At 36.8% G+C, this 22,342-nt stretch overlaps 1 protein-coding gene across 4 annotated transcripts in view; it reads right to left on the bottom strand.

Moving 5' to 3' along the window:
* The window catches only part of PCGF6 (polycomb group ring finger 6), a 66,363-nt gene that overhangs the window by 21,021 nt on the left and 23,000 nt on the right, over window positions 1-22,342 (bottom strand). For 2 of the 4 annotated variants that reach the window (XM_077125904.1, XM_077125906.1), the window contains exon 8: window positions 15,975-16,073. The exons of the other annotated variants lie outside the window; for them this stretch is intronic. In XM_077125904.1, the coding sequence (XP_076982019.1) occupies window positions 15,975-16,073 (99 nt within the window). The remainder of the gene's footprint in view (window positions 1-15,974; window positions 16,074-22,342) is intronic. 4 annotated transcript variants of the gene reach the window in all.

Below are 22,342 nucleotides of genomic sequence, written 5' to 3' on the forward strand. Positions count from 1 at the left end.
AACACCTTGTTAATATATATCATTTAACTGGCTCTAGCTCCTAATGTCCCTATTTAGTTTATGGTACAAAACTTCTCTAAATCAGAAAATTACCTTTTCTTTCTTCTCACATACAATCAGTTACAAAATCTTGTTGCTTCTATCTTCATAATATCTTGAGTCCATATCATCCTTCCAATGGCTGCCCCTAGGACCAAACCACTGTAACTGTTTCCTAATCAGATTTTCTACCTTTAAATTCTGTTTTAAATTTAAAGGTAGAACTACAGTATGTACTACAATAAATCCTACATACTGCCAACACGTTAATCTCCCTAAAATTTACAGAAGGGTTGGGTAAGAATACAAAAAGTAGTCACACTTAACTGAGCAGCCACTATGTACCATATGTTATATGCATTTGACATATATCATCTCATCTAATTCTCACATTCCTGTGGGGGTAAGTACTATAACACCTACTTTATAGAGAGGGGTACTAAAAGATGAAGGCATCAAAGTTTCCTAAGGTCACAAAGCTAATAATGAGCTAAGTTCAAATCTGAATCCAGGTCTGTGCCCAGGTTTTACTCTCTTCCAAGTCTAAGTCTATCTCACGGCTTGGCAAACTTTTTCTGTAAAAGACCATATAGTAATTATTTTAGGCTTTGCAGGCAGAGGATTTTGGTCACATCTATTCAATTCTGCCATAGAAAGTGACTCTTTTCCAACAAAACTATTTATAAAGACAGATGGTGGGATAAATTTGGCCCATGGGTCATAGTTTCCCAGCTCCTACTCAATTTCGGAATACCATATCATCTCAGATTAGTGCTAACTTCTGTGTTTTACTATAAGCAGTTTTATAATTAGTAAAGAAATATTTGTTTGCAAAATTATTTGAAAGCAGGGTGCACAGGTGGTTCAGTAGTAGAATGCTCTCTTTTCATGTGGGAGACCTGGGTTCGATTTCTGGACCATGCACCCAAAAAAAAAAAAAAAAAATCATTTGAAAGCAGTTAATATAAGTTCTTGAGTACAGAATTTAGACCCATAAACAATTAAAATATTAGGAAACTATCATTATGTTTTTAGGAAATATTCAGCAATCCAGATACTATCATTCTAAGTGGGCTTCACCATACAGAATATATTTATGGTTTGATTACTATGTTTTTCTACGCAACACTGAATTTTTACCATTTTAAAGAAACTACAGTTCATTATTATGATTCCATATAATATGGAGGGGATTATAGTAACAAATTTTAAAAACCATAAAGGGGAGAAAGTAAAACAATGGTCCCTCCTCCCGTAAAGTGAACCCCAATCTCTAGAGTCTGGCCAGTTACTAACAGTCTGATGTGTATGGTCCTAGAGGCTATATGTACATGTGGGCTTTTTTGTTATTGATTCTTGTTTTTTAAAAAAAAATCATACTACACATATTATTCTACAAATTCCTTTAAAAACAACAATATATCAGGGACATCTTTCAGTGTGGTCTCTCTCTCGTAGCTCTACAATGTCTCATTGACCAAATACATCATAACTACATGATATAAATATCATAATTTATACATCTATTCCCCTGATGATAAACATTTAAATTGCTTCCGATTTTATATGCAGATTTACTTATGGATGTAAATATCTCATATTTACTTCATTCAAACAGAAAGGGATCATCATTGTTAGGGTTTCCAAGATGACCGACATGTTCAGTGATTTGCTATAAAAACTCACAAGATTCAGCATAATTATGATTAAGATGTATTACTGTAACAGAGCAAGGATACACAGCTGATCAGTAAGGGAAAACAACATGGGCGGAGTCTGGAGAACATGGTGCACAGGTTTCCTATGCCCTCCCACCCCAGTACTCGAGGAAACATACCCAGGGTACTTTCTCCAGCAGTGAAAAACACAACCAATTGGATACAAGTTTAAGGAACAAGTGCCTCAGAATTTAAAGTCCAACTATAACACATTAAAATTCAAAATGTCCAGGTTTCAACAAAAATTTATAAAAGATACAAAAACAGGAAGTGATGGCTCAGGCAATGTAGAAGATTAAAGCATAAAATTAAATGAAGAGGACCAGCCCTGGGATATACCAGACAGACCTCAAAAATATGGTCCTAGAGGTCACTCTTAAGCAAGCTTCAGTTAGACATTGCTACCTATCAAAACCTGCCAACCCCCACCCAAAACCATTATATCCAATCCTAAAGAACACCTCAGGCAATATATAAGATTATACAAAGGTTCCATGCACAAGGGTAACTGTCCAGAAACCCACAACCTCCATACGGGTCCCTGGACCAGATAAATCCTGAACCTAGAGGGGTCAGCTTCTCCAGAACATCAGGTAGTCTCATATTCCTACCCCATATTATTGACAGCCCCTTTCAATAGGAAAAAGTTAGAATGGCCATAGCCCAAATACCCCTACAGAGTGGGATAGAAAGATCAAAGGTGATGGTGGAGTTATACAGAGAAGGTAGGGTTTAACAAACAAATATGACTGCTGAATCATTAAAGTGATATTTCTTCTAGTGTCTAATATCTTAGAGCAGCTAGAAGTAAAACCTAAAATTGTGGAATTGTAACCTATGCTAAACTCTGAAATCTGTTCTACAACTAATTGTTGTACTGTGCTTTGAAATATATTGCTTTTTTGTATATATGTTATTTTTCAGAGAAAAGAAAAAAATGTCTACTGTGATGATAAAAAAATATTTATTCCTTCTAGCCTCCTATATTCTTGAGCAGCTAGATGGAAAAATCTGAGATGATGGTATAATAGGCCATGACAAACTCTGGGATCTGTCCTGTAACTACTTGTTGAAGAGTGCTTTGAAACTACTGCCTTTTTCTTTCTTTGCTTTGTATATGTTATATTATACAATAAAAGAAAAGTTAAAAATATACATATATGGTCCTAAATATGCTCAAAGAGCTAAAGAAAAACATAGGCAAAAAACTAAAGGAAATCAGGAAAACAAAACATGAACACAAAGAGAATATCAATAGAGAGTTGGAAATTATGAAAAGGGAACAAACAGAGCTGAAGATCACTGTTCTAGTTTGCTAGCTGCTGGAATGCAACACACCAGAGATGGACTGGCTTTCAATAAAAGCGGATTTATTTAGTTAACGTATAGTTCTTCAAAGGAAAGGCAGCTAACTTTCACCTGAGATTCTTTCTTACATGGGAAGGCCATCTCTGTTGGCCTTCTCTCCAGGTCTCTAGGTTCCAACATCTTTCTCTGGGGTGATTCCTTTCTGCATCTCCAAAAGCCTGGTCTGTGCTGCAAGTGCTGAGATGAGGTATGCTGAGCTGCTTGGGCTGTGCAAAGATCTCTCATTTAAGCATCCAGCCAATTAAATCAAACATCATTCATTGCAGCAGGCATGCCTCGTAGCCGACTGCAGATGTAATCAGTGACAGATGACCTTCACATGGCATTGCTCATGTCCACAGCAACAGAACTAGGTAACTTCACCTGGCCAAAATGACACGTGAATCTAACTAACCAGTGTGCTGGTCTGAAATGATGCATGTACCCTAGAAAAGCCATGTTTTAATCCTTTGTAAAGGCAGCCATTTCTCCTAATCCCTATTTAGTTTTAAATGCTTGAAATTGTAATTAGATCATCTCCCTGGAGATGTGATTTAATCAAGAGTGGTTGTTAGGCTGGGTTGGCTGGAGACGTGTCTCCACCCATTATGTTTCCTCTTTTATAGGACTTCAGAAACTAATCAAGACCCACCCAAATGGGTGGAGACACACCTCCAGCTAATCCAGTTTAACAACCACTCCTGATTAAATCACATCTCCAGGGGATGATCTAATTACAGTTTCAAACATACAATACTGAATAGGGATTAGAAGAAATGGCTGCCTTTACAAAATGGGATTAGGATTAAAACATGGCTTTTCTAGGGTACATACATTATTTCAAACCAGCACACTATGTGTAGGCTTAGGGGCGGGCCATGGTGGCTCAGCAGGCAAGAATGCTTGCCTGCCATGCCAGAGGACCTGGGTTCGATTTCTGGTGCCTGCCCATGTAAAAAATAAAAATAAAAATAAATAAATAAAAAAAAAATATGTGTAGGCTTAGGTAGGAATGGAGCTATTGTCAAATGAATATCAGTTCTGATTTGAGACGATGAAGAGAGTCTGGAAATAGAGTGGTGAAAGTTATACTGTATTGTCAATGTATTTAACATCAAAAGTTTTAAATCACTTATGGGCCCCTGGACCAGATAAATCCTGAAACCTAGAGGGCCCAGCCTCTCCAGAACATCAGATAGTTCCATCTCTCTACCCCATATTAGTGACAGAACCACCCAACATGAAAAAGTTATCCCAAACACCCCTAAAGAGATGGATGGAAAGATCAAAGGTGATGGTAGAGTTATACAGTGAAGACAGGATTTAACAAATGAATATGATTGCTGAATTATTAAATTGATATCTCTTTTAGTCTCCAGTATCTTAGAGCAGCTAGAAGTAAAAACCTAAAATTGTGGAACTGTAACCCAAGTCAAACCCTGAATTCTGTTCTACAACTAATTGTGGTGGTGTGCTATGAAATTTATTGCTTTTTTGTATATATGTTATTTTTCACGAAAAAAGAAAGTCGATTGTGGTGATAAAAAAAGTATTTAAGTCTTCTAGCCTCCTATATTCCATAGCAGCTCAAAGGAAAAATCTGAGAGGATTGTATGATAGCCTATGACAAACTCTGGGATCTGTCCTGTAACTACTTGTTGAAGAGTGCTTTGAAAACTATTGCTTTTTTCTTTCTTTCCTTTGAATATATATTATATCATACAACAAAAAAGTTAAAAAAAAATTTAACCACTTAAAATAGTTTAAATCATTTTCATGTTATGCATATTTTACCACAATTAAAAATTAATATTTATATATTTTAATGAGGCAGGGTTAAGACATTCCCAGATAAACAAAATGTGAGATACTTTGTTGCCACTAGACCAACCCTACAAGAAATGCTAAAGGGAGTTCTGCAGTTTGAAAGGAAAGGACACTAGACAATCAACTAAAGCCACATGAAGATATAAAGATCTCTAGTAAGGACAACGAAATGGATAAATATAAATACCAGTACCACTGTATTTTTGCTTTTCAACTCCACTTTTTACTTTCTACAGGACCTAAAAGGCAAATGCATAAAAGGTAACAACAAATCAATGATTTTGACTAATATGCTATAAATACATAATTTGTGATAAGAACTCCAAAAAAGTGAGTGAATGGACAGCTACAGGAACAGTTTAGGTATGCTACTGAAGCAAAGTTGGTTTCAAAGCAAACAAGATTGTTACATTTAGGTTGTTAGATTTGGGTTGTTAGATTTAGGCGCCATGGTAACCACAGAAAAAATTTCAGAGAATATGCAAATTCACAGAGATAGAGGGAGTATAGGTTACCGGGCGGTATAGGGGAAAGGGTAATGGGGAGTTAATGTAAAATGACTATAGGGTTTCTGTTTGGGACAAAGGGAAAGTGTGAGTAGTGGATGGTGCTGAAGGTACTATAACATTGTGAATGTGATTAATCCCACTGAATGGTATGCTTGGGAAGGGCTGGGATGAGAAGGTTTATATTATACATATGTTTCTACAATTTAAAAAAAGAGAAAGAGAAACTAAACAGATAATGAGAATTAAATCAATACATGATCCTGGGTGGGATTTAGGAATGGAGGGAAAAAGTCTCAAAAGGACTTTATCAGGACATAAGAAAAAACTGGAATTTAGAATGTAAGGTTTATATTAATGTTTAATTTCTTGAATTTACAACTATACTTAAGATGATATATAAGTGAATATCCTTAAAACATACTCAGGAATATGATGTGTTCAATGATAATGATGTATGCAAACTGCTCTCAGATGTTCCAAAAGCAGATGATAGGTTGATACAGCAGAGGTGACAAAATGTTAAAATTGCTGGATCTGAGTATCTGGGAGCATGGGCATATGATGGAGTTCTCTGTATGGGTTTATATTATTTTTTGTAACTGTCCTGTAAGTTTGAAATCATTTCAAAATAAAAAAGTTAAAAAAATTATAAGAAGAAAAGGAGGCTAAAAATTAAGAGAACAAGTTGTATGTTATTTATTGTGCAAATTTATCAATCCTCCTGAGTCTTGTTTTTCCTAACATTAAATGGAGGTTAATCTCGAAATAAGTTATCTGAATAACAGTAATAATCAAAACCTTAAAAAAAAATGCAGCCAATGCGTACAACGTTTCTACCTAGGGAAATCCAGCTGAAGCTTACAATGTAGGTTTTTTTTATTGGGAGCTGATCATGTAGGCAATCTCCGCCTCACAATTTCCAAAATTCCAGATTCCCAGAAGGAAAGCAGGTGTATACCATAGATCCATTGTATGTACAAAGAGTCTAGGTACAGTGAAACACCCTTTTCATATTAGTGTAGGGAATTTTTTGTAAGCCAAGTTCCTAGAAGACAGACAAGGTCAACCTTGCAAGTAGGCCCTTCTGAAGACAGCAGCCTCAGGCCTACTATGTTAACTCTTTTCTGCACAATCCTCTCTACCTTCTGGGATGTCAAGTCTTAGATAGGAAGGATAACAATGATATTTCTGAATCTCAGTCAGAGTAGAAATCAAACTGTGAAAGTAATATTATGAAGCAGGGAAGAATACTTATTTTTTAAAAGCAAGATCATATTAGAGCATCCAAGATAGGATTTTTCATTGAATGTACTTCACAAGCCAACAACGTTTTTCTCTTAGTTAATACATACTATTTCCTTTGCTAGAAAGTTCTTATATTTGTCCATCTGGCAAATTCCTAACCACTCTACAAATCCATTCCTTGATTCCTCCAGAGTTAAATCATTTTCTCTTTTGTGCTAACTCTATTGTGATACTAATCATATAATTTAGTTGTCTATTCATAAAGCTTCCCTATAAAACTGAGTTCCCTGGGAGCATGAATTTTTTTCTCATCTTTATACACTTAAGGTCAAGTACATATATGCTCAATGAGTGCTTACTTAGTAAATGGATGATAAAAATACACCATATGGATTTTTTTATGATAGGGAAACTGAATTTAATAACAGGTTTAAGATCATCCAACAAATAGGTAATAATATTTTTTTAAAAATTTCTTTTTTAAAATGGAATTAGTTATGGTAGAATTAAAAACAAAATTTATCATATCTTTTATATAAAGAAGTTTTAGTGATTAAAGTGACATTTTCAAAATGTCATTTCATAAACGCAAAATAAGGTCTGAAGATCAAACAGTATAGAAAGGAATGCAAATAACACAAGAGTAACGATTTATAAAACAAATACAATAAGACATCAATAAGTTCAAAATATCATTTCAGAGACACTGGGGTCTCTGTATGAAAGAAATCCATTTAGATAGTTACGGATCTCTGAATTTTAAATAAACTTAATCTCATCTAAAAACATGTGAACTGTATTAAAAATTTTTTTTCACAACTCTCTTCTTTATCTTTAACTGCCACAAGTAACCTTAAAGATACTTTCATCATTCAACAACCCCTACAAGTCTCTGGCAATAATTTGTGGCAGTTTGAAACTGTTGTGTACACCAGAAAAGCCAGATTTTGGTACCAGTGAAGTGGGGTGCTGCAGATTGCAAATACCAAACACACCTTGGAACAGCTTTTTAAATGGATACGGGGGAAATTGTAGAAGAATTACGATATGCTCAATAGAAAAGACCTGAATTGCTTTGAACACTGTTCGTAGAATATGAAATCTAAAGATATCTCCGATGAGGCTTTAGATAGAAATGATCGACATGTCACTGCGAACTGGAAGGAAGGTGACTCTTGTTTTAAAGCGGCAGAGAATTTGGCAAAATTAAGTGCTGGCAGAAAATGCAAAAAAAATAATAATAATGAACAAAAACAAAAGAAAAGAAAAGAAAGAAGAAAATTAAGTGCTGGTGTTGGATGGAAGACAGAATTTGAGAATGATGAACATAGATATTTAACAGAAGAGATTTCCAAACTGTGGGAACTGCGGCCTGGCTTCCCCTTGCAGCTTACAGTAAAATGCAATAGGAAAGAAATAAACTGAGAAATGGACTCTTTGGAACAAAGAAACTGATGGTCTGAAAAATTCTGGGGTTCCAGAAGGGAGACCCCAGGGAATAGTGCTCCATGAAAGGATTTAACCAAACATGGAACCAGTCAGCCATTTCAGAAAAAGCCAGAATTGGAAATGGAGTTATTCAGAAAAGATTTACGGAAGGTCCTATTATCTGATGGATGTGATCTGTGTATACTACACAGAAAACGGACACGTTTCTTATGAGACCACCTGCATAAATGGAACCAAAGCCAATCTGGACTAAAAGGACAGAAAAGGGACAAACTGAAGGAAAAATTACTACAAAGGCAGAACCATGGAAGCTAAAGCCAGAAGTCAAGAAATCTCGGGCCAGGAGAGCAGACCCACCCATCCACATGTAAAGGGCAGGTCTGCCTTGGAGGCAGAGGGCAGGTGGAAGTGTTGCCATTTGGGGCCTTACAAAGGGTGGAGCACATTGCCTGGGGATTGGGGGTGGGGGAGCCTCTCTGTCAACACATTGTTCTGAGGGAGTTGAGCATGTGTCCTGGAGATGGCAGAGAGCCCCAGTGCTTGGAAAGGGTGAAGCCAAGAAGAAGGTGGTTCCCCCCAATTCCAATTTCTCATAATGTTACAACTTTCATCCCTGTGTTTGGTGAGAACAGGACTGCTGCATAGCTCCTTAGGGAGGGTGGGACTATCGTTCTATCAACCCCCAAGGATAAATGACTCTTAGATTTTGAAATCTAATGGAGGTTACTCTGATGGTTTTAGGAACTGTTTGGGTCCAGTGACACCTGTGTTTGTTCCAGCTTCTCCCTATTGCAATGGGAACATGTATCCTATGACTGTCTCTCCTTTATATATTGGAAAGAGATAACTTGTTCTGAGTTTCATAGGTCAAAAGACAGTGGAGAATTTCTGCCTTAGAAGAGACCATGCCTGTAAATGACTTTGATGAGATGTTGTACTGTTTCTGACTTTGTACTGTGTTTGTATTGTTACTGAAATGTTTAAGGCTTTTGTGGAACTGTTATGTAATGAATGTATTTTGTATATGAAACATGTCTGGGGTCCAGAGGGTGGAATGTGCCAGGCCAGTTTGAAACTGTTGCATATCCCAGAAAAGCCAAGTTCTTTAATCCTGATTTAATACTATAGAGCAGGATCTTTTCCAGTTGTTTCCATGGAGATGTGATCCACCCAGTTGTGTGTGGGGCCTTTCATTAGGTGGTTTCCATGGAGATGCATCTCGGCCCATTCAAGGTGGATCTTAATCCACTTACTAGAGTATTTTAAGAGGAAATCATTTTGGCAAAAGCTCACAGCCAACATAGAGACCTTTGGAGAGGCAGAAAGAAAACACCCCGGGAAGATGTTTGAAACAAGAAGTCAAAGGACCAACAGAAGCCAGCCACGGGCTTTCCCAGCTACCAGAGATGTTTTAGACACCATCGACATTCTTGAGTCAAGGCATTTTTCTTCGGATGCCTTATTTTGGATATTTTTATGACCTTAGAACTGTAAACTTGTGACTTATAAAGTGCCTATATAAAAGGCAATCCATTTTCAGTATATTACATTCCAGCAGCATTAGCAAACTAAAACATCACTCATTCCTGCTAGTAGAGTCATATGCTGGCTTAAAAGGATGCATGTCCCCTAGAAAAGCCAGGTTTTAATCCTAATCCCATTCTGAAAAGGCAACTGCTTCTTCTAATCCCTACGCTGCATTGAATGTTTGAAACTGTAATCAGATCATCTACCTGGAGATGTGATTTAATCAAGAGCGGTTGTTAAACTGGATTAGGTGACAACATGTCTCCACCCATTTGGGTGGGTCTTGATAAGTTTCTAGAGTCCTATGAAAGAGGAAACATTTTCAAGAATGAAGGAGATTTGGAGAGAGCAGAGAATGTTGCAGCATCACGAAGCAGAGAGTCCACTAGCCAGCGACCTTTGGAGATGAAGTCGGAAAACGCCTCCTGGGGAGGTTCATGAAACCGGAAGCCAGGAGAGAAAGTCAGCAGATGACACTGTGTTACCATGTGCCCTTCCAGTCAAGAGAGAAGCCCTGATCCTGTTTGCCATGTGCCTTCTCAAACGAGAGAGAAACCCTGAACTTCATCAGCCTTCTTGAACCAAGGTATCTTTACCTGGATGCCTTAGATTGGACATTTCTATAGACTTGCTTTAACTGGGACATTTTCTTGGCCTTAGAATTGTAAACTAGCAACTCATTAAATTTCCCCTTTTAAAAGCTATTCTGTTTCTGGTATACTGCATTCTGGCAGCTAGCAAACTAGAACAGATTTTGGTACCAGAGAGCTGCTGTGGTTTGCAGATACCAAACATGTGGGATGGCTTTTTATACGGATAACAGGAAAAATCTGGAGGAGTTGTGAGAAGCCTGACAGAGAAGTCCCAGAATGCTTTGAAGAGACTGTTGGTAGAAATGTACAGTCTAAAGATACCTCTGATGAGGTCTTAGACAGAAATGAGACACATGTTATAGCAAACCGGAAAGAAGGCAATTCTCGCTTTAAAATAGCAGATAATCTGGCAAAACTAACTAGTGGCTTTGGCTGGAAGGCAGATTTTAAAAGTAATGAACTTGGATATGTAGCAGAAAAGATCTCCAAATTGAATGTAGAAAGTGCAGCCTGGTTACTCCTCACAGCTTATAGTGAAATGTGGCAGGAGAGAGAGGGTGGAGCCAAGAAAAATGTGGTCCCCCCAATATCCCCCAAGGCTGCATTCAGAGAGAGCCAGGTCTCTGCGTAGGCCCTTGGAAAGGGTGGGACTGCCGCTTTCTAAAGCCCCAAAGATAAATGACTCTCAGACTTTGAAATCTAAAGGACTTTGCCTTGTGGGTTTTCAAAAATGTATGGGTCCAGTGACCCCTGGGTTCTTTCCTCCCCATAGAAATACGTATATGTATCCCATGAGTGTTCCTCCTTTGTATGTTGCCAGCAAATAACTCGTTATGAGTTTTCAAAGGTCCAAAGCTAGAGGATAATTTTGCCTTAGAACAGAACATGCTTGCAACTAACTTTAAGATTTTGTACTGGTTTTAACCTTGTATTGTATTTGCAATGTTACTGAATTGGTTTAAGGTTCTCTGAAATTGTTATTGAATGAATGTATTTTGTATATGGGGAAAACATGCCTATTTTAGGGTCCAGAGAGTGGAATGTGCAGTTTTGAAATGATGTATGTCCCCTAGAAAAGCCATGTTTTAATCCTAATCCCATTTTGTAAAGGCAGTTGCTTCTTCTAATTCCTATTCTGCATTGTATGTTAGAAACTGTAATTAGGTTATCTCCCTGGAGACGTGATTTAATCAAGAGTGACTGTTAAATTGCAAAGAGATGGAAACACCCAAAATGTCCATCAACAAACGAGTGGGTAAACAAACCGTGGTATATATGTATGATGGAATATTATGCAGCTGTAAAACAGAAAAAAGTTATGAAGGATGTAACAACATGGATGGACCTTACGGACATTATGCTGAGTGAGATTAGCCAAAAACAAAGGACAAATACTGTATGGTCTCACTGATATGAACTGACATTAGTGAATAAACTTGGAATATTTCGTTGGTAACAGAGATCATAAGGAGATAGAAATAGGGTAAGATATTGGGTAATTGGAACTGAAGGGATACAGATTGGGCAACAGGACTGAATATAAAAACTCAGAAATGGACAGCACATTAAGACCTAACTGTAATACAATTATGTTAAAATACTGAATAAATCTGAATGTGAGAATGATAGAGGGAGGAGGGTTGGGGGAAAAATGAAATCAGAAAGAAAGACAGACCATAAAGATTGAGATGGTATAATCTAGGAATGCCTAGAGTGTATAATAGTGAATAAATGTACAAATTTTAAAAATGTTTTTGCATGAGGAAGAACAAAGGAAGGTCATTACTGCAGGGTGCTGAAAACAGTAATTAATATTTTAAAATTTCAACTTATGTGTGGGGCTAAAGCAAAAAATGTTTATGAGGTACAAAACTTATATTGACTAGTGCATTTCCTAATATAACTTACGTAGATAGCTTGGTTGAACACCATAAGTACATGGAACCTTGGGTAGGACATGAGATTTTGTTGGTTTGTCCAGAGTGATGCCCAGAGTGATTTGATCAGTGAGTGGAAAAGTATTTGCAATGGTGAGAATAGGGAAAAAAATTCAACCTCTCCAAGTTGAATTCTTGATATTCTCACAAGCAGTGTGGACAACCAAAGCAATAGGCTGAGCCCCATTCTTGGGGTTTGTTCATATGAAACTTAACCCCATAAGGGATAGGTCAAGCCTACTTAAAATTAGGCCTAAGAGTCACCCCCAAGAGAGCTTCTTTTGTTGCTCAGATGTGGTCTCTCTCTCCAGCCAACACAGCAAGCAAATTCACCACCCTCCCCCTGTCTACATGGGAGATGACTCCCAGGGGTGTGGACCTTCCCGGCACCGTGGGACAGAAATCTAGAATGAGCTGAGACTCAGCATCAAGGGATTGAGAAAAACCCTAGAATGAGCTGAGACTCAGCATCAAGGGATTGAGAAAACCTTCTCGACCAAAAGGGGGAAGAGTGAAATGAGACAAAGTGTCAATGGCTGAGAGATTCCAAACAGAGTCGAGAGGTTATCCTGGAGGTTATTCTTCCGCATTAAGTAGATATCACCTTGTTGTTCAAGATGTAATGGAGGGAACTGCCTGAAAATGTAGAGCTATGTTCCAGTACCCATGTTTCTTGAAGATGATTGAACAATGATATAGCTTTCACAATGTGACTCTGTGATTGTGAAAACCTTGTGTCTGATGCTCCTTTTATCTACCATATCAACAGACGAGTAGAACATATGGAATAAAAATAAATAATAGGGGGAACAAATGTTAAAATAAATTTATTTTGAAACGCTAGTGATAAATGAAGGCAAGGGGTAAGGGATATGGTATGTATAGTCTTTTTTTTTTCTGTTATCGTTTTATGTAATGGAGACGCTGGAGGGAACTGCCTGAAACTGTAGAGCTGTGTTCCAGTAGCCATGTTCCTTAATGATGATTGTATAATGATACAGTTTTCACAGTGTGACTGTGTGATTGTGAAACCCTTGTGTCTGATGCTTCTTTTATCTACCTTGTCAACAGACGAGTAAAACATATGGAATAAAAATAAATAATGGGGGAATAAATGTTAAAATAAATTTAGTTTGAAAGGTGAGTAATCAATGAAAGGGAGAGGTAAGGGGTATAGTATGTATATTTTTTGTTTTTCTGTTTTTGTTTTATTTCTTTTTCTGTTGTCTTTTTATTTCTTTTTCCGAATTGATGTAAATGTTCTAAGAAATGATCATGGGGATGAATATGCAACTATGTGATGATATTGTGAATTACTGATTATATATGTAGAACGGAATGACCAAAATAGGAATGTTTGTGTTTATCTGATGTTTTTTTGTATTTAAAAAAAAAGAGTGGTTGTTAAACTGGATAGGTAGAGGTATATCTCCCCCCATTTGGATGAGTCTTGATTTGCTTCTGAAATCCTATAAAAGAGGAAATATTTTGGAGAATGAAAGAGATTCAGAGGGAGCAAAGCAGAATGACATCACCATGAGAAGAAGAGTCCACCAGCCAGCGACCTTTGGAGATGAAGAAGGAAAATGCCTCCCGGGGAGCTTCATGAAACAGGAGGCCAGAAGAAGAAGCTAGCAGAGGATGCCGTGTTTGCCGTGTGCACTTCCAGATGAGAGAGAAACTGTGACTGTTTCTCACTTGAGAAAGAGAGAGAGACCCTGAACTTCATTGGCCTTCTTGAACCAAGGTATCATTCCCCGGATGCCTTTGATGGGACATTTCTATAATCTTGCTTCAACTGGGACATTTTCTCGGCCTTAGAACTGTAAACTAGCAACTTATTAAATTCCACTTTTTAAAAGCCATTCCATTTCTGGTATATTGTATTCCAGCAGCTGGCAAACTAGAACAAGTCATATATCTGAAAACAAAGCACACATGACATACTGGGGACTAGTTAGTTTAAGAAAGTCAGCGAAATAGTACAATTAATTGGGGGACACCAAGAATTTAATTTTGGCTACTAGTTAGCTAGTCCAATGTTTTGCTCATATTAGATATAGCTCTTAATTTTTACCCTCTCTTATCTTTAGAAAACTTAAACAATCTTAGTCATAAATTAATGGGTCTGGTCTTTAATAATTCTCATTTTCTTTAGTTGAAGATTTCAGTGAAAATGTAATTTATGACTGCCACAAGCTATATAGCACCTGATAAAGGAAGAAACATCTACTTAGAAAACCAAGAAATGACAGAGTTGACTAAACACTGAAACAAATTTCATTTCAAAATGCTAAGTTTTTTTTCCTCATATCATATAAGTTACATGATATGAGGAATAAAGAAACCCACATTTTTACACAATAAACAAACTTAGAGAATTATAGGTGTGGGTATAGTTGAAAAGGGAAGTTTAGGGTTGTGTATGTCACTAGAAAGAGAGTTAGAGGGTAAAACATGGGACTGTATAACACAGGAGCCCTGTCGTTGGTGATGATTGTGATTAATTGTACAAATATAAGAGTGTTCTTACATGAACTAAAACAAATGTATGTCATTATTACAAGGTATTACTAATAGGATGGTATAGGGAAAAACAAAAAAATACAACTAATCAAACTATGTACTACAGTTACATTGTAATATTCTTGCATCAGTTGTAACAAAATTACTACACTTACACTGTATCAATGGGGTATAAGGGGTATGGGATTTTTTATTATTTTTTTAAGCAATGAGAATGTTCTCAAATTAATCGTGATGATGAATGTACAACTCTGTAATTATACCATGAGTCACTGTTCACTTTGGCTGGATTGTATGGTATGTGAATAAAAATTACAAAAAACCAGAGTTTTGGCAGTTAAACCTCTTAAAATACCAAAATATGAGACTTATAAATGGTATTTAGTGCTCTGATCAATATTTAGCCACAAAAGAAGTACTCTTATAACATAGAGGGCCTTCTGGTGTATGACTTAGTTTTTCTATATCATCACAGGCAAGTCCTCTGCTTCTGCTTTTAGAAATAACAGACGTTATGGGATCACTCACAATTCTTTGTCCAGGAGTCCCCAAACAGCTATGCATTCCTACTAAAAAACTAAGAAAAACCTCAAGTATGCTATGGCTACAAAGTGACAGATAAGTCACTTTCAGTTTTCAGTTGCTATGAGACAATCAGTATTATACCAAACGTACTAAGAGAAGTCACATTTCATTGGATTTAATATATATTTAGTACCAATATTTCACATTGTTTTAAAATATCTATCAATTTAATAAACAAAAAATAGGGTATTTTTTATTTGAAATTTCTTATAACAATAATTATTATACAGCTAGAACAGATCTTTTTCACGCTTTAAACTAATATAGTTTATGACAGACATAAACATTACTTTTCTAGGTATCTTGAACTTGCTTGTTATACTTAAGCAAATGATAAATGCAAAGATGTCCTCTGAAGAGAAATGGATGATATGTAACCGTTTACTTTAACTTCTATCCGCAAAAGCAAAAGAGCTGGAACTTAGATCCTACAAGATCTTTATTACTTCTCATATCCTTAGTTATTCTCTGGTAACAGCAATGACAAATAGTGAGTCAACTGTGATTAAAGTTGAGGGTGGGAATCACTGTCTACCAGAATTCAACTAGTATTTACTATGTCTAAAATACAAAGTAAAAGCCACTGAATGGAATCCTACAGATAATTCTTTCTTTAATAAGCTAAAAGTAATCTCACAATTTTACCTGTCTTTTTATACAAATGTACGGTACCTGACAAGCAGGATCAAGACCCATTTTTCTTCTGAGGAACTTTTCTACATGCCCAATAGTTGCTTCTCCTGAAACTCGGACAAACTTCTTTTCCAATGGCTATAAAAATAGATAAAACTACTTTCAGATTAAATATAAATTTAAAATGTGTAAACCTAAAGCAAACTTTGTATCAAAGATGATCCAATAAGTTATATGAATGAAGGAAAATAAATAAGAAATTTGAGTTAACTTACCGATCAAAGAAATAAAATAGAAATTCTGTTTAGTTCCTCTCTGAAAAGTATACCAACAGAGAACTTCTGGGTCAAGATGGCGGCTTAACAATGTGTGCATTTTAGTTCGTCCTCCAGAGCAACTACTAAATAACCAGAAACAGTACAGAACACCTCCTGGGGCCACATCAGTGACCGGACATACAGCGTACCCCAGTCTGGACCAGCACGACCAGCTGCAAGTTCCCCCAGAACCGTGAGTTCCAAAGCTGGGGTGGCCGGGGCCCCTCCCCCACAGGCTGCTTACCAGAGGGGAAACAACAGGAACTTTACCAGCAGCAGGGACTGAGCACAATCAAATGCCAACTGTGGAATTAATTAACAAACTCTGACTACTAAAAATAAGCCCCCAGCTTAGGCGAACCTGGTCAGGGTGGAGGTTGCTCATTTTTGCCCTGGCACCAAGGGGGCAGGGCTGACGGAAAAAGGGGGGAAAAAAAGAAGGAAACAGAGGTTTTTGTGGCTGTGTTTCTACAAAGGCTTAACTGTCTTTGGATATAGCGGCATCACTTCTCAGGCTCGCTTCATAGGCAGAAGCGAGTTCCTTTGGGGGCTTGCTGGGAGCCTGTGCCTTCCCCAGGGGAGGGGTGAAGCCCAACTCAGGTGGAATCCCTCCCTCAAGGAATTCAGACACAAGGCCTTGGTAATTTGAAGCCAATAAAACCAGCCTACAACCTCTTCTCTGTCTCCACCATGCCCCCAGCAGGGAGAGTCCACCAAAGTTAAAGGTACCTCATCATCTTATGTTGGTGGGACCTGCAGGCAAACAAGCACCACATACTGGGCAGGATAAGAAAAACAAAGTCCAGAGACTTCACAGGAAAGCCTTTCAACCTGCTGGGTCTCACTCTCAGGGAAAACCAACCAGGTGACTCTTTCCTCCTGATAGGAGGCCAGTTTGTTCTGGGAAAATCCGGCTGGGGTCTATAATACCTAAGCAGACCCTTCTAAGGGTGGGGGGGGAAAGGCGCCATACAAGCAGGGCAAGAAACAAGAAAACAAGAACTGAAAATTTCTCCTCTGTTAAACAAAACTGAAGCTAGAGAACCAGATAAAGCTGAACTAAATGTCAAAGAACAGATAGACAACAAATTCATCCAGCAAAAAAACCCTAGGTAAAAGAAGTGAAAGCAATCTCCAGAATAAACTAATTAAGGTAATTAAATGCCTAGACACCAGCAAAAAATAATAAATCACACTAGGAAAATTGAAGATATGGCCCAGTCAAAGGAACAAACCAACAATTCAAATGACATACAGGAGCTTAAACAATTAATTCAGAATATACGAACAGACATGGAAAATCTTATCAAAAATCAAATCAATGAATTGAGGGAGGATATAAAGAAGGCAAGGAAAGAACAAAAAGAAGAAACAAAGTCTGAAAAAAAAATTACAGAACTTATGGGAATGAAGGCAAGGTAGAAGAGATGAAAAAAACAATGGAAACCTACAATGGTAGATTTTGAGAGAGAGAACATAGGATTAGTGAACTGAAGGATGGAACATCTGAAATGCGGTAAGAAAAAGAAAATATAGGGGAAAAATGGAAAAATATGAGCAGGGACTCAGGGAATTGAATGACAATATGAAGCACACGAATATACGTGTTGTGGGTATCCCAGAAGGAGAAGAGAAGGGAAAAGGAGGAGAAAAACTAATGGAGGAAATTATCACTGAAAATTTCCCAACTCTTATGAAAGACTTAAAAGTACAGATCCAAGAGGTGCAGCATACCCCAAAGAGAAGAGATCCAAATAGACATACTCCAAGACATTTAATAATCAGAATGTCAGACAGATGTCAAAGAGAAAGAGAGAATCTTGAAGACAGCAAGAGAAAAGCAATCCGTCACATACAAGGGAAGCCCAAAAAGACTACGCACAGATCTCTCAGCAGAAACCACAGAGGCAAGAAGACAGTGGGATGATATATTTAAATTATTAAAAATAGAAAAACTGCCAACCAAGAATTCAATATCCAGCAAAACTGTCCTTCAAAAATCAGGGAAAAATTAAAACATCTTCAGACAAAAAAATCACTGAGAGAATCTGTGACCAAGAGACCAGCTCTGCAAGAAATACTAAAGGGAGCACTAGAGACAGATATGAAGACAGAACAGAGAGGTGTGGAGAAGAGTGTAGAAAGGAAGACTATGAGTAAAGGTAAAAAGAAGGACGGGTGGCTAAACAAACTGTGGCATATACATAAGATGGAAATTAGATCTGACATATAAAATCAAGAAGGCAAAATAGTAGGAGAAAGTACTACCCATGCAGTAATAACACTGAATGTTAATGGATTAAACTCCACAATCAAAAGACATAGTCTGGCAGAATGGATTAAAAAACAGGACCCATCTATATGCTGTCTCTACTCAAAGAACATGAGGGCAAGGACACAAATGGACATTTGCACACCAATGTTTATAGCAACATTATTTACAATTCCCAAGAGATGGAAACAGCCAAAATGTCCATCAACAGACGAGTGGCTAAACAAACTGTGACAAATACATACAATGGAATATTATGCAGCTGTAAGACAGAATAAAGTTATGAAGTATATAACAACATGAATGGACCTTAAGGACATCATGCTGAGTGTGATTAGCCAGAAACAAAAGGACAAATACTGTATGGTCTTACTTATATGAACTGACCTTAGTGAATAAACTTGGAATATTTGGTTGGTAACAGAAACCATCAGGAGATAGAAATAGGGTAAGATATTTTGGGTAACTGGAAGTGACTGGAAGTGAAGGGATACAGATTGTGCAACAGGACTGAATATAAAAACTCAGAAATGGACAGCACAATATTACCTAACTGTAATACAATTATGTTAAAACACTGAATGAAGCCGCATGTGAGAATGATAGAGGGACGAGGCCTGGGGCATAAACGAAATCAGAAAGAAAGATAGACCATAAAGACTGAGATGGTACAATCTAGGAATGCCTAGAGTATATAATGATAGCGACTAAATGTACAAATTAAAAAAATGTTTTTACATGAGAAGAATAAAGGAATGTCATTACTGTAGGGTGCTGAAAATAGATGGTAATCAACATTTTAAAATTTCAACTTATGTGTGAGAGTAAAGCAAAAAATGTTTATTTGGTACAAACTTATATTCTGACTAGTGCATCTCCTAATACAACTTATGTAGATAGTTGGTGGAACACTGTAAGTACATGGAACCTTGGGTCGGACATGAGATTTTGTTGATTTGTCCAGAATGATGCCCCGATGAATCCCAGAGTGATTTGATCAGTGAGTGGAAAAGTATTTGCAAAGTCCCCTTCGGGGAATGGTGAGAATGGGGGAAAATTCAACCTCCCCTAGTTGAATTCTTGATATTCTCACGAGCAGTGTGGACAAAGTTATAGGCTGAGTTCCCAGTCTTGGGGTTTGTTCATACGAAGCTTAACCCCATAAAGGATAGGTCAAGCCTACTTAAAATTAGGCCTAAGAGTCACCCCCAAGAGAGCCTCTGTTGTTGTTCAGATGTGGCCTCTCTCTCCAGCCAACACAACACGCAAACTCAGTAGCCATGTTTCTTGATGATGATTGTATAATGATACAGCTTTCACAGTGTGACTGTGTGATTGTGAAAACCTTGTGTCTGATGTTCCTTTTATCTACCTTGTCAACAGATGAGAGGAACATATGGAATAAAAATAAATAATAGGGGGAACAAATGTTAAAATAGATTTAGTTTGAAATGCTAGTGATCAATGAAAGGGATCAATAAGGGGTATGGCCTGTAAAATTTTTTTTTCTGTTTGTTATATTTTTCTGTTGTCTTTTTATTTCTTTTTCTGAATTGATGCTAATGTTCTGGAAAATGATCATGATGATGAATATGCAACTATGTGATAACATTGTGAATTGCTGAGTGTATGTGTTGGGAATGTTTGTGTTTCTTGTAATTGCTTTTAATTAATAAAAAAAAGAAAAAAAACAAAACAAAAAAGAGTCCTTCTCTTTCACAAATACTGAGTAATTCACCAATAAAATGATACAAGGTCTGAGATTTGCTTAAAAATTATATGAGAGAAGGAAAAGTGGTGAAGGTATAAATGAAACAAGATTGGCCATGAATTTATAATTATTGAAGTTGAAGGATACATAAAAGGGGGTTCATTATACTATTCTGTCTACCTTTGTGAGTTTGAAATTTTCCATTTTCTTTCGTAAGTAGAAAAAATTATAAAAGAGTAACATCTAGTCATATATGGCTGAAATCTGAGCCAATGGTTTGTGGTCTAGTAGGTGACAAGTGGAGAAACCACAGGGGTTTGAAAGTAGAAACTAATATTTACTTAATTACTTTCTCCAGAGGCTATTAAGAATACCATCTAATGCAAATGAAAAGTTGAGTTAATCTGGAGAACTAAAAGGGTACCTATTAGGAAAACTGGAGCAATGTTTTTCTTGCACTAGCAGAGAAAAAGCCCAGAGGCTAACAGAGGACATACGCAGGTCAAACATTTGTTCATGCAACAGCACTCAGCTTTCTTAATTGTAGTTTGGTTTAAGACCTTTACTGATCTAATAGGAGATCTACTCCTTATTACTAAAGTACAGCAGACAGTATAGGGGACTTTGGAGCCAGACTGCATGGGTTCAAATTCTGGCTTTGTCATTTTCTAGGTGCAAGTCTTTGGGCAACTTTCTTGAACATTTCAGTGTCTTCTTTCCCCATCTGGAAAAGAGACTACTCTACCTCATAGAATGATCATGAGGATAAATTAATTAATGCATATATATAGTTAAGAACAATTCCTGGCACGTAGTAAATATTTAAAGATATTACTGTTGTGTCATAAGCCAGTTTGTCTGTTTTAAGATGAACTGTATCATTTTGTTCTTTTTGTGAAGGATTTTAACTCTTATAGGGAACCCAGCTGTCACCTTGGGACCAGGACATGATCTAAACAAATGGCAAAGTAATCACATTCTTTTAATGAAAGTATAGGAATCCTCTCACTAAAACTAAGGCAGTATCACTGAGGAGGAGACATAGCAGTGGCCCAACTGGAGTATGATTAACATGAGATTCAATCAGATAGATGCTCTGAGATTCAAATAGATGTCCTGAGTAGCTTCATGTCCTGAATAACCAGATAATCTGACTACCAACCAGTACATTTCTGAAAGTCAAGATATGGGGCATACCATCTCAACAGCAGGCTTCAGATATACCAGCAGAGAATCTACTTCCTTCCTGTCTAAATTCTTAGTGGGACCTTAGCAAGTATTTGCTGAAATGAATCCAGTTTAATTGAAGCTATAAATGCTGTAATTTCTAGATAATCCTGAACAGAATTATGAAACAGGTCAATAGCTAAAAGAAAAAAAATTAGTCTTGGCTTTTAAAGCTAGGGTTCTCACATGGTTAACCTTAGTCCTCAGAACCTATCCTCACAAGTTAACATGATTTTTTTTTTCTCATTTACTATGGGTCCAGTTTTTTTAAAGGACAATAATGTACTCTTTTTGCTTAAAGCTAAATCAACTAGATGGTAAACTCTATGTTTTCCTAATAGCCTCTTATCAACTGTAAATAAACGGGGTAAAAAAAGTTCCATGGAAGAATTATACCTTTTTCTTCTTAAGTACAGAGTCTTTTCTGCCATGTATATCACAAAAGTTTACTTGAAAAGAAAGTTGAAATAATAACCTAGTCTAAAAAGGATATATAAGACAATGAAGTATTCAGTTATTTTCTAACTTTAGATTATGTATGCCACTAAAAATGCCTTTAAAAAGATGGCATATATTTTGAAAAAAATTCCTACTTCAATCAATTGAAAGGACCTAGAAACAGTGACCAACTCAGTAGCAGGGAAAACCCTACTAACTGGATTGTGTTTCAAAACACCAATCACCCTCAAAAGAGACTAGAACTCCTTGGAAAAATGACTGATTTCATGTCTGGGGCAAGAGATGTACAAAAGACTATGATTATCTATGATAGAACAATCTGAACACCAATAAGGATAATAACTGAAGTGAATTAAATGACAAATATTTTTAAATCTATGAATTAATACAAACTAAAAACAAAAACAAAACAACAAATCCT

This window comes from Tamandua tetradactyla, chromosome 13 (genome assembly GCF_023851605.1).
Source record: "Tamandua tetradactyla isolate mTamTet1 chromosome 13, mTamTet1.pri, whole genome shotgun sequence".
Classification (NCBI taxonomy): domain Eukaryota; kingdom Metazoa; phylum Chordata; class Mammalia; order Pilosa; family Myrmecophagidae; genus Tamandua; species Tamandua tetradactyla.